Here is a 15,970-nt window from a genome sequence, read left to right as displayed (position 1 = left end):
ATATCAAATGCCTGTTGGAACAATTCGCTCTTACAGGCCCTGCAGAAAGTGCAAAGATCCCACAGGGCCCTTATGGCCTCCGGGAGAGCATTCCCCAATTCTGGTGCAACCTAGCCTCCTTTGGTCCAGGGATGGACAATAGATTTTTTTGTCCCTGAACACCGTGCTCTCTGGGGAACGTGGAGAAAGGCAGTCCCGCAGATAGACAGGTCCCTGACCATAAAGGGCTTAAAGGTCAATACCAACATCTTGAAACGGACTCGGAACACAATAGGTAGCCAGTGCAGCTCTTTCAGCACTGGCCGAATGTGCTCCCATCGGGGGAGCCCCATTAACAGCCGTGCCGCAGTGTTCTGCACTAGCTGTAGTTTCCGAGTCAGCGCCAAGGGTAGCCCCATGTAGAGAGCATTACAGTGATCTATTCTTGAGGTGACCGTGACATGGATCACCATTGCTAAGTCGTCATGCTCCAGGAAAGGGGCCAACTGCTGCACCCGCCGGAGATGAAAAAAGGCGGCTCTAGTAGTGGCTGCTACCTGGGCCTCCATTGTAAGAGAGGACTCAAAGAGCACACCCAAGCTCTTGACCTTAAGGACCAGTATTAGTGACACCCCGTCAAGAGCCGGCAGAAGGATCTCTTCCCCCCCCCACCCCCCCCCGGCTCAGGTAGAACCTCCGTCTTTGTCAGATTCCGCTTCAACCAACTCAGCCTGAGCCAAGATGCCACGGCTTGAAGAGCCAGGTCTAGATTTTCCGGGGTGCAATAGACAGAGCTTTGGGCCAGAGATTACTAGTAGATATAAGGCCCTTTGGGGGACAGAAGAGGACTTTGTGGGTTTGCCGTTGGGGAAGGCTCAGAGTTCGGTGGCTTCACCTCCCTCTTTGAGTGATGTGTCTTCCCCCCCTTTCTTTGCATGTGGGTTCCTGCCCCTTCGGAGGACCCAAGATGGAGGCTGAGACTGGCCCCAAATTGCCCTTCCCATTTCAGAGGGGAGCAGAAGCCTTCCGCCTCTCACAAGTCCTCAAACGCGGCCTTTTGCTCGGCGATCCACTCCTCAAAGGTTCTGGCCTTGGGGTTGAGCTTCAGAGTCAAGGCGATGTCCCGCTCGGGCTTCATGTGGTAGAAGCGGAACATGTTGGCCAGCTCCGCAGCGCCAGGGAAGCCCAGCTCCTGGTAGGCATCGAGGGACAGCTGCATGTGCCGAGAGAAAGAGAGACAGAATCGTCACCCATCCGCTGAGCCCTGGGGCCGTGTGGCAGGCACGGCAGGTGAAGGTGGCTCCCTTCCTCGCCAGGCAGCGCCTGGGACAGATGTCCGCAGCCAGCCTGGCCGACCCTGCCACAGACTCCAGCATCCATCAGATCGTACTCAACTGAAAGGGAGGGGGGCGTCACCAACCCCTCCGTGTGCAACGAAGCCCTGCTGCAAGACGCAGTCCGAGGTGGTTTTGCTCTTGCCTGCTTTGCTTGCTGGATCTGATGAGATCAGGCTGGTTTGGGTCCTCCCGGAAGGGCAAGGATGGCAGGGCAGGCAGGAGGGGAGGTCTTCAGCGCAGCAGACAGGGCTGGGGGGTGCAGTCCTTTCAGGTGCCCCTGCCCAAGGGCAGCTGAGTTGTCCTCGCAATGCACCCACTCTGTGCCCAGGGGTGTGGAGGAGGGGATTTGGGCCTGGCTAAAGGAAGGAGAGGAAACGAGTCCTCTTGAGGGGAGACCCCAGCAGAGGCCATCTGGGGAACCTCGACTCAACCTTTCCACTCTGCCCGGGAAGCTCCCCGGCTGCCTTGGGCCCCTCACTCCTGGCCTTGCCTTCCTTCCAGGGCTGCTGGGAGAACGAAAGGGAGGAGGAGCAGGAGGCTGGAAGCTGCTTTGGCCAGGGAGCCAATGAAGGGTGGCTGCTCTTCTTTGCAACCAGCCAGCCAGAGAGGGGCCTGGAGAAAGAGAAGACCATGCTCAGCTGCCCATCGGAGAGAGCTGCAGGGAAGGGCACGGAAGTATCTGGGAGGCAGCAAGGGTGGCCCTTTTGGAAGAGGCCCTTAAGAAGCGTTCTGGCCCGTCTTGCGCAGATTCAGCCACCCAGGACAGAAAAGGGCCCTTCCAGGAGGCTCTTGGGATACAGGCCTGCCTAGGGAAAGGCAGCGGAAGGAGGTGCATCTCCGTCAGCCAGCAGGTTTCTAACCATCCAAATCCTCTTTGTTGTCACAGAACCCAGAGAAATGGGGCTTAGGGGATCTGAGCAAAGAGGGGTGAAGAATCCAGCAGACAGCAGCTGACTTGCAGAGTTTCTTTACTCTTTAAATCTTTAATGTTTCTCAAAGCCAGATGACCCCTCTTGCTTATTCAATAAGCTACACGACAGTGAGGGCAAAGAGCTTAAACTAGTGGGCTTAAACTAGTGCAATAACTGGCACACTTTATCAACAAGGCTTTGGGGGCCCTCTTGTTGCCCCCACCCTGATATTTACGGCACACTCACCCCCCCTAATTATTACTGGCATCCTCTGTCCTGCCCACGGGCACTCCTCACCTTGGCGTCCGTGATGGTCTTCCCGGTATGCTTGGACATAAGCGCCGCATACTCGGCCACTGTGAGCCTGCCTGTGCTTAGGCCGATGGTCTGGCCTTTGTACTTCTCCGGCTCCTTCATCAGCGTGACTACAATGGGCCCCAGGTCAGCCACAGACATGCCATCCATTGCGACATCTCCCATGGGAAGAGCTGCACAAGACAAGAAACAGGTCTCTCCCATGAAGAAGAGCAAGAAGGAAAAGAAGATACTTGCTCTATATCCCTCCCCTCACCCTGAATCTCAGAGCGGCTCACAATCTCCTTTACCTTCCTCCCCCACAACAAGCACCCTATGAGGTGGGTGCGGATGAGAGAGCTCTAACAAGCAGCTGCCCTTTCAAGGACAACTCCTATGAGAGCTGTGGTTGACCCAAGGTCATTCCAGCAGCTGCAAGTGGAGGAGTGGGGAGTCAAACCTGGTTCCCCCAGACAAGAGTCCGCGCACTTAACATGGCCCAGCATCCCGGAGGGACTAATGCTCACTGCAGTCAGAGCATCAGCATCCCAGCGGCTCAAGAGTCCCAGCAAAGGCAGAATGAGGGCAGATGCCGTCAAGTGGAAGGGGCCAGCCAGCCAGAGACTCCGGGTGTGGCCTCTGCCCTGCAGGATCAGGCCTCTGCCTGCCTGGGGAGATGGTTCTCTGCGGCCTCCACAGAGGGGTAGGGAAGCTGGTGCTCTGGCTAAGCAGGAGGGACACTTTACCCAGTTCCCAGCCGTCTCCATCGGGGGCCTGCTGAGGGCGGAAGACCGTCAGGAAGTTCTCAAAATAGCTGGGCATCCGGATGCAGGTGGTGGGCACCCCACAGGACAGGAAGTACTCTTCCACCCGGCCTTTGCCGTCAAAGTGTGGCACTGCCAGCAGGCCCCCGGTCAGCCGCTTCACGTTCTCCAGCCCACTGAACACCACGTAGCTCAAGCCCAGCCGCTGGGCCACGTCAGCCACGCGCTTGCCCTGCCGGGAGAGAAAGAGAGAGAGAAGGCTCCTGTCTCAGCCCTGGCTGGAGAGCCCTGAGACTCAGCCAAGGGTGCCAGGGTGACTTTGGGCCCTGCACCGCCAACCTCTGCCGGGCCCCTTCACTCTTTTCCACACCTGGGCCGCTTCCCGCTCTTCACTGAGCTGCTCCCAGAAATCCGTCACCAGGAAGGCTGCGTGTGCCCCCCGCAGGGCCGCCTCCAGGCTGCGGGGGTCCTCCAGGTCGGCCTTCACCACTTCTGCTCCTTGCCGCTTCAGCTCCAGGGCCGCCTTCTGCTGCGGCCTGCGGGTGACCCCCCGCACCAGGAAGGTGGCTTCCGCCAGCAAGGCCCTGGCCACCGCGCCCCCCTGGGCACCTGCAGGAGAGCACACCTGAGGCACACGCTCCTCTCGCCCAAGGAGGCGCAGAGGCCCCCCGCTTTCCCAGGCCCCTACCTGTGGCCCCAAACACCGCCACCACTCTCCTGTCCGCCATCTGGAGGGGCCCCCGCCCCGCAGCTCTTCTGCAGTCCGCCTGGAGGCTTCAACCAAGGGGGGAGAGAGGGGCTCCAAGGTCCAGCCCCCCAACCTTGAGGATCAGCAGGCACAGAGGCCGCCGGGGAGAAAGGCAGGCTGAGGACGGCTGAAGGGCAGGGGGAGCGGACCTCCTCGCCTGCTCCCAGCCGTCCCGTCCCTGCCCGCGGCTTTGGGGCGCCCCTTCCACGCGCTCCGCCAAGCGCGGCGTCCAAGCTCCAGCAGTAGCAGCAGCAGCAGCAGCCAGAACTCGACGGCGGCGCCCGCCCCGCCCCCCCAAGCCGCGCCCGCGCAGGGGAGAGCCAAGAAGCCCCGACGTCGGGAGGGGGCAGCCAGGGGCTCAGTACGAGGGAGAGGGGCACATCCCGCCAGGGCGCGGCGTCTCAGCTCGGGGGTGGTGGCAGCAGGCTCGCGGGGAGGGAGGAGTGCCCGCGCCACGTGGGAACGCCCGCAGAGAGTCGCGTGTACGGAGCCCGACGGGCAGGGCAGGCAGCTCCGCGCCTGGGCCAGCAGAGGGCGCGCTTCCCCCTCCGGCCGGGGATGCTGGAGAGCGCACGCGCGCCTACCCCGTCGCTCCACTCCACCGCCACCAGACGGCGCTCGCTCCTGCTAGCCCGAGCTGCCGAAGAGCGCAGGCGCGGCTCCCTCCCCCCCCCGCGCATGCGTGCCTCCCTCGCCGCCGCCAGGGGTCTCTCCTCCTCCCGGGCGGGGCGTGACGTCACAGTGGGTGGGCGGGGCTTCCGCGGCGGGCGTCTCGGGCGGTCAGTCGCTGACCGGAAGTGGTGCCGCCAGGAGCGCCAGCAGACGCGGAAGTGGGCCTCGGAGGCGCCCGGTGAGCCAGCGGCGGGAAGGTGCCCCTGGGCATGTGCAGAGGGCCTCTGGGGGGGGGACTCTCCCGTCCCCTCCCGCTCTAAGCGCCCGGGAGGTTGGCAACGGCCCCCTTGTCCCTCCCAGGCCGGCCGGCACGATGGACAATGCCTGGATCTGGGCCAAGCGGCCGTGCCACTCGGGCATCTCCCTGGCCCTGCTTGGAAGAGCCCCAGATCCTGACGTCGCCCTGGGAGGAGGGGCTTAGTATTCTGCACTTGGTGCCCCGGGAGGGTCTCTTGACCTGCGCGTAGGAGTTGTCCTTGAAAGGGCAGCTTCTGTCAGAGCTCTCTCAGCCCTACCTGCCTCACAGGGTGTCTGTTGTGGGGGGAGGAGATTGTGAGCCGCTCTGAGACTGATTCAGAGCGGAGGGTGGGGTACAAATCCAATATCGTCTTCTTCTTCCAGTTGCAGAAGGTGCCGTGGGAAGCCAAGGTGGAAGGGACCCCTTTGTGCCACTTCAGTCTCCCCGGGCTTCTTCTTCTTCTTATTTTAATTGCAAGCAGAATCCTGAGCTCCCCCAATCAATAACCAAGTTTCCCCCCAGCCCTGCCTCTGGGTGCCTGACCTGCTCTCTCGCTCTCTCTCTCTGGCCAGGACAGATTTAGGGGCTGTGGCAGAGCCCCAGGCCTAGAGCACGATGTCGTCGGAGGCAACAGGAGGGCTGGAAGAGCCCGAGAACCTCTCCTATGAAGATCTGGAAGAAGAGGACAGTGGCAGGTGAGCCCCCTTGAATTGGAAGAGGTGGCCTGGCGGGGGGAGGGGCAGGGGGATGCCAGCCTTCGGGTTGGCACTGAGAGTCAGGAGACCAGCATGTATCAAGAAAGCCACTAAAAACAGGACTCCAGGCTGGAGTTAACGCTCCGCTGTCAAGAAGGGGAAACAGCAGCCTGTTCAGGGATTGAATCTGTCCCAACGCAGGGTTCTCAGCCCGGCCCTTAAGTAAGGGCAGCCGCAAAGCCCTGATTCCTGGGAAAGTGAGACTGAGGTCTGGAGCACTTGTCCTCCTGTTGCACGCTGTGGTGGTCCTGGTCTTCTGGGAAAGGCAGACCTGGATCCCTGCGAGGCCTGTGAAGTAGCATCTTGCTTGGGCTGATGTGGGGCTGCCTCCTCACCCTCCGTCATTAGCAAGGAGGCTTAATTGGCACTCGAGCAGTTTTGGGCCCTGCCTGCTTGGGCAATGGATGGTTTCCTGCTCCTCGGCAGCATCCCTCAGGAATCCACACAACACCGCTCCCTTAAACTGTGCTGAGTGCTGGAGCACTTTGCCCCATAGGCCAGACGCAGGAACAGGCCAAATCAAAGTGCACCTCCTCGTCTTCTGTGGCCCCTCTCACCACCCCCTCGCCTTGTCACACGTGTCCCTCCCTCTTCCCACAGCCCCACGGACTTGTCAGAGCTGTTGAAGGAAGGGACCAAAGAGCTGCACGACCGGGCAGAGAACACGCCGTTCGTCAAAGACTTCCTGAAAGGGAAAATCAAGAGGCAGCTCTTCAAGGTGTGTCCTTGTTTCATTCACCTGGCCCTCCGGATATGGGGGGCAGCCCATAGATCAGGGTTCAGCAGCCTTTTAGAATTAGCAAGTGGCCATTTGGAGTGGGAGCTTAACAAAGAGGCAGTATTAGAAATGTGCATGTCTGCAAATGGGTGTTTGAACATGAGTGATAACTGACAGGTTAATAATGATCCATAAAGTTCTGTCAGAAACCAGCATCCTCTCAGTCTCACAATAAGTAATAAATGTACACCGGGGGTGTGGTTGTGTTTGCGCACTGGCATAAAATTGCGCATGGTTTGCGTTTGAATTACTGGCAACTATTCGCCTCTGTCATTTTCCTTTTCTGTAAAGCCTCATCAGGAGGCCCCTTGAAAAACCCCAAACCTGCCAAAAACTGCCATTCCCTTTATGTGCTAAACTGTCCTGTTTAGGAGAACATTCGTGGAGAGGAATCCAAACTGCAGCATAGTGGGACAATCTAGGAGGGTGCTTTCATAGTGGAAACGGGATTGTAGTCCAGTCAACATACACGAAGCTGCCTTGGGCCATCTCAGACCCTTGGCCTATCAAAGCCAGTCTTGCCTACTCAAACCGGCAGCGGCTCTCCAGGGTCTCAGGCAGAGAAGGGTCTTTCCCATCACCTCCTACTTGGTCCTTTTTAACTGGAGATGAAGCCAGGGATTGAACCGGGGGGCCTTTTGCATGCCGAGCAGATGCTCAGCCACTGAGCCTCCTCCTCCTCTCAAACACATGAACTTGCCTTGTGCTGAACTGGTCCATCGAGGTCCATATTGCCTGCTCAGGCTGGCAGCTGCTCTTCAGGGCAGAGGCCTTTCACATCTTCTACTGCCTGGTCCTTTGAACTGGAGATGCTGCCGGGGATTGAACCGGGGACCTTCTGCATGCCAAGCAGAGGCTCTGCCAGTGAGCTAGGGTCTCAGGTCAAGGTCTTTCCCATCACCTCCTGCCTGGTCCTTTCAACTGGAGATGCCGAGGATTGAACCTGGGACCTTCCGCATGCCAAGCAGAGGCTCTACCACTGAGCTGTGGTCCGTCCCAAGAACATAAGAGAAAGCTGCCTTGCACTGAACCAGATAATCAGCCCATCCAAGTCAGTTCTGTCTACTCAGAATGACGGTGGCTGTCCAGGGTCATAGGTGGAGCTCTTCCACATCACCTCCTGCCTGGACCTTTTTAAACTGGAGATGCAGCTGGGGATTGAACCGGGGGCCTTCTGCGAGCCAAGCAGGTGCTCTGCCAGTGAGCTGCAGCCCCTCCCCACTGCAACACTTACTGCATGCAGCGTGGCTTGTTTCTCTTTGCGCCGTCTTGTGGCTTTTTGCAGTTCACTCTCCACTTGTTTGTGGTTAATGCTGTATTCGGGAGCGAGTTTTCAACATGTGTCGTTTCCAGATCTTGGTGCTCCTAGTTGGCTTGTCTTGTTCGCTGGATTTCTTGTGCCAGCTGCTTGAATTGTTGCTGCCTGCCTTGAATCTGGGTGGCAAAGAAGGCGGGCATTAAATGAAGGAAGCCAACCAATCCTCTGAGCACTCCCCCCTCCTCCGCAGGATGTTTATCCCAGAAGGAGTTGTTGGCCGGGGAGAGGCGGAGGGTCCAGACAGAGCCCCTCATGGCACTTCTGCTTTGTTGCAGCTGGGGACAGCAGCTCTCTACCACACGTACTCTGCTCTCGAGGAGGAGATGGAGCGCAACAAGGACCACCCGGCGTTCATGCCTCTCTATTTCCCCCTCGAGCTGCACCGGAAGGAGGCCCTGGAGAAAGACCTGGAGTATTTCTACGGGGAAGGCTGGCGGGGCAAGATCCATTGCTCAGAGGCGGCTCAGCGCTACGTGGACCGGATCCATCACGTCGGGCAGCACGAGCCGGAGCTGCTGGTGGCCCACGCCTACACCCGCTACATGGGGGACCTCTCCGGGGGGCAGGTGCTGAAGAAGGTGGCCCAGCGAGCGCTGAAGCTGCCCAGCACCGGTGAAGGGGTCCAGTTCTACGCCTTTGAAAACATTTCCAACCCCCAGCAGTTCAAGCAGTTCTACCGAGCCCGGCTGAATGCCCTGGACTTGGATGAGGGGACCAAAGAGCGCATCGTCCAGGAGGCGAACAAGGCCTTCGAGTTCAACGTGCAGGTGGGGCGGCCTAAGTGGGCGGGGGTGGGGGGGGCGCATTCTTCCCTGCCTCTGTCGGGGTGGCGGTGCTGCTGCGGCAGCTCTGGGGTGGTGTTTGCAGGGGCAAGAGGAGGGGGGGGGGCTTTAGAAAAACAGAGCCAGCTTTTCCCATTTTAGTCTCCGCTTGATTTGTCCAGTGAAGACAGGCAGGGCCCTTCAGCCTTCTATTGCAAGGTGGTCACTTCATAAAAGATTTCTCACCATCCGCAGCGATGCAAGGCAGGTTGCAAACTGGGATGGGAATCTGTCGGCCAGCCTATTGCCAGCGGGGGTGGGGTGGGGGCAGGGAATAGACGCCCCCTCCCCCTCTCCTTTGCCCTCCTTGGCTTCCTCCCTGGGCCCCCCCCCCCCCAGTGCTGTGTGCAAAGGACCCGCAGCTGCTGCTCTCAGCCTGCGTTTTAGTCCAGTTAATATTTTTTAAAAAAACAAAAGAGGAGAAAAATCCAGTTCTTTTGCTTTATTTTTTTACTTTATTTAATCAGATTTGTGTCCCGCCCTCCCCTTGCGGGCTCTGGGTGGCTAACAACATTTTACAAACAACAATTCAGCTTAAAAACAAGCCAATATAATAAAACAACAGTATAACAGTTTACAAAACTATCAGCTGGTCATCCAAGGTTTGCTTTCCCATCGCTGCTATTGCTGCATTGGCGCTTGCATATTGCTGCCATTATTGCTGCTGCTATGTTGGCGCTCAGATGTTGTTATCATCGTGCCCGTCAGGCTCTCAGAGCTGTGGTGTAAATATTATAACATAGCGGTTGCCTGCCTCAGGTGCTAAATGCAAGCTGAAAGAGTTCGGTCTTGCAGGCCCTGTGGAAGTGTACCAGGTCCCGCAGAGCTCTGATTTCTTCTGGAAGGGCATTCCACCATGTGGGGGCCGCCACAGAAAAGGCCCTGGCGACGGCCAAACGTACTTCTTTTGGTCCAGGGATTGCTAAAAGATTTTGAGAGCCTGAGCGTAGTGCCCGCTATTCAGGCAGTGCCTCTGGGCTGGGCAGGTTCCTCCAGTGGTCCGTGGTTTCTGAGTAGTCTCCCTGCAGCATCCTTCCCTCCCCCACCCCTGGTTCCCCCAGACTTGCTAGCTACCGGAGGGTGGGAGAAGACCATGCCATGCATACTCATGGCCCCTCTCGGCTTCCTACAGGTTTTCGATGAACTGGACAAGATCGGGGCGCTGCTAACGGAAGAGGTCCAGGAGGACCCCCTCGCCCTGCACGACGGGAGAGGAGACCCGCGCAGGTGTCCCTACTACGCTGCCAAGCTCGGTGGGTTTCCTCCTCCTCCTGCCCCTCTGGTTGCTCATGCCCCCCCCCTTCTCTGGCTAACGGCCCTTTCCCTTTTCTCTCCCTCCCGCAGCCAGCAGTGAGGGCTCCGGCTGCCCCTGCCATCTCACCGTGGCCATGTTGAGGCAGCCCCCTGTCCAGCTGGTGCTTGCTGCCTGCCTGGCCCTCTTGGCGGGAGTGGCGGCCTGGTACGTGATGTGAGGCAGTGCCCCTGGTGGCCGAGGAAGAGGAGATTGCGCTCGCCTGGCAGGACTCGCTGCCTTCCTTCCCTCCTTCCCTCCCGCAGGGGGAGGAGCCATTAAAAACCCCATGCACAACAAACGAGCACTGCCTCTTGCATCTGAGGAAGGTACCACCCCCCACCCTCACCCCCGCAATGGTTAGCTAGTGACTGGGGCCCCGGGCGGCTGCTGCCCACTGGGACGAGCCCCGGCCTGTCTTCCTCTCTTGGCTCAGGCCACGGCGGAGGCAGCGCTCTGCTGGTGGGGGCGAGGGGACGCAGCCCCCCATCCCTGGCTTAGGCTGCCCTGGGTGGCTGCAGAATCCTGCCCGGGGAAGGTTCCCAGCGCCAGCCTTCAGGGCCAGGTGAGGAGACTGAGGGGCGGAGAGAGCCTGACCGCTGAGCTGTCATGTAACTGATGGATTGTGATGGGGCCTCTGCACAATAAAGCTCATTATCTGGAATCTTCAGAATGGTTTCCTGATGGGGCGGGGAGGGAGAACGACCCAAGCCCTCCGGGTTGCAATGGGCACCCATTGGGCTGTCGCCCTGGCTGAGCTCGTGGCCGGTGGGCTCGGGAAAGAACAGCATCTGTCCCTGAAGACGGGGCAGGTGGGCAATGAAGGTCATCCGTGGCCAGCCTGGGCCGAGAGCAACGTGGTTGAGGGTCAGCTGGGGGCTGCAGCAGCTTGTGCCACGGTGGGGAGTGTGCCAGGGCCTCCGGCTGTGCCCCAGCAGTCTAGCCAAACAGTTCCTCCTCTAGCCAAAGGCCATCCTTGGCCTTTCTGCCCCCCTCCCAGCGGCAGCGTGCAGCCTCAGACCAGCTCTGCAGCCCCCACTGACTTCCTGCTTGGTGTCGCCCCCAGAACTGCTCTCGCTGGGCAACACCCATCAGCGCCTCTTAGCTACAAGGGGCTGGGGCAACACTCTGTCTGGGGCAGTGATGCTCTGCATTCTTGGTGCTTGGGGGCAGGGCAACAGTGGGAGAACCTCTGAAGTTCTGGCCCCACTGGTGGACCTCCTGAGGGCACCTGGCTTTTGGCTCCTGTGCGACTCGTGTGTTGGGCTGAATGGGCCACTGGCCTGATCCAACATGGCTTAGAATCAGAGTTCGATGGGATTTTCAGGGTCATCTGGTCCAACCCCCTGCACAATGCACAAATATCTCCCCACCACACACATACATCCACAGGGACCCCTGCGTGCCCAGAAGATGGGAAGCCCTCCAGGATCCCTGGCCAAACTGCCTGACCCCGGAGTGGCCCCCAGCATTTCCCTGAGCGTGTTAGATGGAGCCACAAGAATTAAGCATTAATGTTTTAGGTTGATCCTGCATGGAGCAGGGGGTTGGATAAATGGTCTGTATGGCCCCTGCCAACTTCAGGATTCTATGATTGATGCTACCCTTCCTGCCCTCCTTCTCATTATCTGCCCACTTCACAGAATCAACATTGCTGTCGGTTGGCCATCTAAAAACTTCCAAGAAAGGAGAGCCCACCACCTCCCAGGGAGGAAGCCTGTTCCGCTGAGGAACCGCTCTAAAGGTCACGAAGTTCTTTGTCATGTTGAGCTGGATTTTTTTTTTTAAATTTCAACCTGTTGGTTCTGGTCCTGTCTTCTGGTGCCACAGAAAACAACCCTGCACCATCCTCAGCATATCAGCCCTCCAAGTGTAGATGGGGCTCATCTCACCTCTCAGCCACCTCCTCTCCAGGCGAAACAGGCCCAGCTCCTTCAGCCTTTCCTCATAGGACTCAGTCTCCAGACCCCTCACCACCTTCGTCGCCCTCCTCTGGACCGGCTCCAGCTTGTCTAGATCCTTCTTAAAATGTGGTGCCCAAAACTGCACAGAAAACTTCTCTTATGTCTGTGGCAGTGATGCTCTGTCTTCTTGGTGCTTGGGGGGGCTTCTGGAATTCTGGCCCCACTGATGGCAACTGGTTTTTTTTGGCCACTGTGTGACACACAGAGTTGGATTGCATGGGCCACTGGCCTGATCCAACATGGCCTCTCCTCTGTTCATAACATTTCAATGTCACCCTTCTCTTGCCTCCCTCATTTCTCCTCCCCATAGCAAAGCAGTAGCCGGTTGGTGACAATGGCGGCCTCCATTCCTTTTGGCTCCTCCATGTGTCTCCCACTTCTGGCCGTGGAACTACTTCCAGGGGAGCTGGGGAGGGGCCTCAGGAGGACTCCCCCTGCAGAGCCTGGCGGGCGAGGAGGAGGAGCCACTCCAAGAGCTGGCAAAGGGACACCATAGAGCTCCTGGGGCTCCACGGGGAGGGGGGAGGGAGCGGACCTTCCAGGGCCAGGGCTGATAGGCCAGTCTGAACCCTTCACCCGGCACCTCTCTGCAGCCCCCTCCTGGTACAACAAGAGGGCTAGTGCTGGGGGGGAGGGGCTTCCATCAGCTCTCCAGCCCTCCCTCCCTCTTCTCAGTCCAGACCTCGCCCCATTCTCCAAGCAGCACGGGTGCCAGACAAGAAGAAGACTGAAGACTGCAGCCTTATACCCCGCCCTTCTTTCTGAATCAGAGTCTCAGAGTGGCTGACAATCGCCTGTATCTTCTCCCCCCACAACAGACACCCTGTGAGGTGGGTGGGGCTGAGAGGGCTCTCACAGCAGCTGCCCTTTCAAGGACAACTACAAGAGCTATGGCTGACCCAAGGCCATTCCAGCAGGTGCGAGTGGAGGAGCAGGGAATCAAACCCCGTTCTCCCAGATAAGAGTCCACACACTTCACCACTACACCAAACTGGCTCTCTTCCCCCTGCTAGAAATCAACCACACAAGCTAGTGAGGGGAGTCTTTCATTTATTTATATACAAACATGGAATAGCCTGTCCAGCACGAGCCCCTCCCCCCCCCAGACCTCTTGGGGGCACAAAGGGGTGGGGCAGCCTCCCTGGGGCACTGGCTGAGGAGCGGGTGGGGTTGGGGCCCACCCCCCAAGGGGGCCTTTGCTGCCCCCACACTTACCTACCTTGAATATCCATGCAAAGAGTGGGGGGAGGGGGGACTTCCCCAGAGGAACAAGTGCAAAACCAAGTGTGTGTGTGGGGAGTGCAGGGGGGGGGTTACACACATTTCACATCGCTGTTAAAACAAAACTGCAGGCGAGCACATTCCTACACAAGTTGGCCAAGCTATCTACACGCGTGGAGTCAAAGGGGGGGGGGGCTCATGGGCTCATCTGGAGCCTCCCCACAAACCCAGGTGAAGGGCAGGAAGCAACAGGAACCAGGCAGGGAAGGAGGAGCCATGGAGGCCCCCCAGCGGCCTCTCCCCCTCCCCCGGGCAGGACAGATGCCAGCAGGGGCCCTGCCCCCCAGGGAGCCGTAGGTGGGAGGGGGAGGGGAGGACAGATCCTGGATCCACTCATGCGTGTGCAGAACCAAGCACGAGGCCAAGATCACAAACATCTCCGTTCACGCTGCCTCTTTGAGCAGCCGGGGCTCTCCAGTGCCCTCTGGGGGGGGGGGGGGAGCGACACAACCCTCCTTCCAAGCAGACTCCAAAGGGGAGACGGTGGGGGGGGGGGCCTCCTGCGCGACCTCCAGCATCCGGTTGGGTCCTCCCACAGTCAGTCAAAGGGCAATGGCAGGGGGGCCGAGATGCTTGAGGTAGAGTCTCTTCCCCACGACAGGAGAGCCACACGAGACGGCCCCCCCGCCACCCTTCTGCGCCCCCCCCAATGCCCCCGTGGTTCCAGAGGCCCTGCAAGTTCTCTGCAGCGGCTGGAGAAGGGACGGGCAAAAGAAGCGTTGGGCGGTGCAGGTGAAGTCGGGCGGGCGGCCCGAGGAGGAGGAAGAGGCTGGGGGTGGGGAGGTGGCTCAGCCCAGGGAGTGCCGCTAGCACATGCGCTTGTATGTGTAGATGTAGCCCTTGCAGTTGGGGCAGGTGTGCGTCACGTCCTTGAAGTCGTCCAGAAGACACGGGATCAAACAGCAGCCCAGGTCACACCTGAAGAGCCGGGGGGGGGGGGGAGAAGAGAGAGCACAGCTGAAGAAGCGCCAAGCCAAGGGAGGGGGCAGCAGCTTTCTTGGGGGGGGGGTGAGGGGCAGGGGAGAGGACGTGAACAGAAGTTGCCCATCATCCATTGAGGGCTTCAGTCCAAGAGATCCTGCAATCTCTCGCCTGCAAGGCACAGCCAGAAAATCCCAAATGGGGCAAAAAGAACAGCTATTGCCCCCCCCCCCTTTCCCCTGCAAGCCTAACAGCAAAGGCCAGAAGTGCCGGGGAAGCTGAGCTGGCTGCTTGAGCCAGCAGTTCGACAGAGCTGCCCTCCTGGGCCAGGGGAATGCCCCCCACCCCCCAAACAGGGTGGCTTTTTGCTTCACCCCACACCTCCCCTCTCGGCCGCCTGGGCCTCCTTCCTGCCCCTCACGTACCCCACGAAGCAGCAGAAGAAGCCCACCAGGAAGCTCATGAAGCCGATTTCGTGGGAGATCTTGGTGGTGATGGCCTGCTGGCAGTGGGGGCACACCGTGGGCACGGGGGCTGCCTGGAAGATCTCCCCCTGCAGCACCGTCACGGTCGTTGCCGCCCCCGAGGGCACCAGAACCGTCGCCGTCTGGCTCCCGGGGGGCGGGTAGGGGCCTGCTGGGGGGTAGTAGCCGGCGGCAGCGTGTGGCCCTGGGGGCACGTAGTAGCCTCCTAGAGAGAAGAGGGCGGGCTCAGGCCAGGCCAGCTTGCAGCTCCCCGAGGCCCTGCGCCACCTGGGATCACAGCGCACCAGGAAGTGCCCAGCAGGGAACTCCGGCAGTTGCCTCGCCCAGCATCCAGACCTCAGCCTTCTGCAACTCCCCAGAGGGCTCCTCACGGCCCTGCTGACCCCCGATCTGCTCTCAGGTGACCTGAGTAGACAAGCCCGGCTGTGTCGGGCTCACCGTCTCCCTCAGAGATCCACCATTCAGGCCCCCAATGTGGAAGCCTGTCCTGGAACAGATGGCTCCCTAGGATGGAGGCACTGAACTTGCGTATGACTTCCTTCCTTCCTTCCTTCCTTCCTTCCTTCCTTCCTTCCTTCCTTCCTTCCTTCCTTCCTTCCTTCCTTCCTTCCTTCCTTCACAGCCTGCCTCTCTCCCTCCCTCACCACAACCACCCTGGGAGGTAGCTTAGGCGATGACTGTCCCAAGGCCGTCCAGCCAGCTTCCATGGCCCAAGTGGGGATTCGAACCTGGGTCTCCCAAATCACTAAGCCAGCACTCTTAACCCCGACACCACCCTGGCTCTCCATGCCTGTCACCTCTGGCTGCCCCCCCCCATGGAGTCTCTGGCCCCAACATCCTGCAGGAGACTGCCCTCCAACTCACCAGGGGGCATGTAGGGCAGGGATCCATCAGGGGGCAAGGGAATGAAGCCCGGGTGGGGGGGCGGCTCGTAGGGAGGGGGCCCGTACTCAGAAGGCGGCTGCAGCGGGGGGCCGGGCGGCTGCATCTGTGGCTGCACCATGGAGGGCGAGACTCCGCCTGCAAAAGGGACCGAAGAAGAAGGGAGGGAGAATTGCTGGGCAGCTGTCGCTGGGAGGGGGACACAAGTATCAAGCCAAAGGGGGTGGGATTGGCTTGCGGCCTGCTCGATACCCAAAGGAGCACACAGCTGGACCAAGAGTGCTTCGGAGGAAGGGGAACCCCATGAGAATCGGGGCCCGCTGAGCAAGACCCTCTCCCTAAAACCCTCCCCCCCATTCCAGCCTCTGGGGGCTGCTCTCCTGTTCCTCGGGAACCCCAGCAGGTGCCCCCCATGGGCGGAAACCTCCTCGTGCTCAGCCCCGTACCTGCTGGGAAAGGGGCACCATCCTTCTCTTCCAAGAGGGGGGCTGACGGTCCCCCTGGGTAGGGGGGTGGAGGGTCGCTGGACAT

General features: G+C 59.7%; 3 protein-coding genes across 3 annotated transcripts; 1 reads left to right on the top strand and 2 right to left on the bottom strand.

Annotated features, from left to right (window-relative positions):
* Positions 1-955: 955 nt before the first annotated feature.
* NMRAL1 (NmrA like redox sensor 1) lies at positions 956-4,013 on the bottom strand. The gene is made up of 5 exons (XM_060260562.1): positions 3,974-4,013; positions 3,656-3,894; positions 3,268-3,517; positions 2,525-2,715; positions 956-1,192 (listed from the first exon to the last, which is right to left on the bottom strand). Exons 1-5 carry the CDS (start codon positions 4,011-4,013, stop codon positions 1,013-1,015), a joined length of 900 nt encoding a protein of 299 aa, XP_060116545.1. The 3' UTR covers positions 956-1,012.
* A 1,502-nt stretch (positions 4,014-5,515) lies between these two features.
* Positions 5,516-10,567, top strand: HMOX2 (heme oxygenase 2). Its single transcript, XM_060260561.1, has 5 exons — positions 5,516-5,638; positions 6,299-6,416; positions 8,070-8,561; positions 9,748-9,872; positions 9,964-10,567. The coding sequence occupies exons 1-5, from the start codon at positions 5,559-5,561 to the stop codon at positions 10,085-10,087; spliced, it is 939 nt and encodes a 312-aa protein (XP_060116544.1). The 5' UTR covers positions 5,516-5,558; the 3' UTR covers positions 10,088-10,567.
* Positions 10,568-13,901: 3,334 nt separating this feature from the next.
* CDIP1 (cell death inducing p53 target 1) lies at positions 13,902-15,970 on the bottom strand. The gene is made up of 4 exons (XM_060260670.1): positions 15,886-15,970; positions 15,422-15,577; positions 14,498-14,762; positions 13,902-14,069 (listed from the first exon to the last, which is right to left on the bottom strand). Exons 1-4 carry the CDS (start codon positions 15,968-15,970, stop codon positions 13,958-13,960), a joined length of 618 nt encoding a protein of 205 aa, XP_060116653.1. The 3' UTR covers positions 13,902-13,957.

This window comes from Heteronotia binoei, chromosome 20 (genome assembly GCF_032191835.1).
Source record: "Heteronotia binoei isolate CCM8104 ecotype False Entrance Well chromosome 20, APGP_CSIRO_Hbin_v1, whole genome shotgun sequence".
In the NCBI taxonomy this organism is placed as follows: domain Eukaryota; kingdom Metazoa; phylum Chordata; class Lepidosauria; order Squamata; family Gekkonidae; genus Heteronotia; species Heteronotia binoei.
This window is presented reverse-complemented; position numbering and strand designations above follow the sequence as displayed.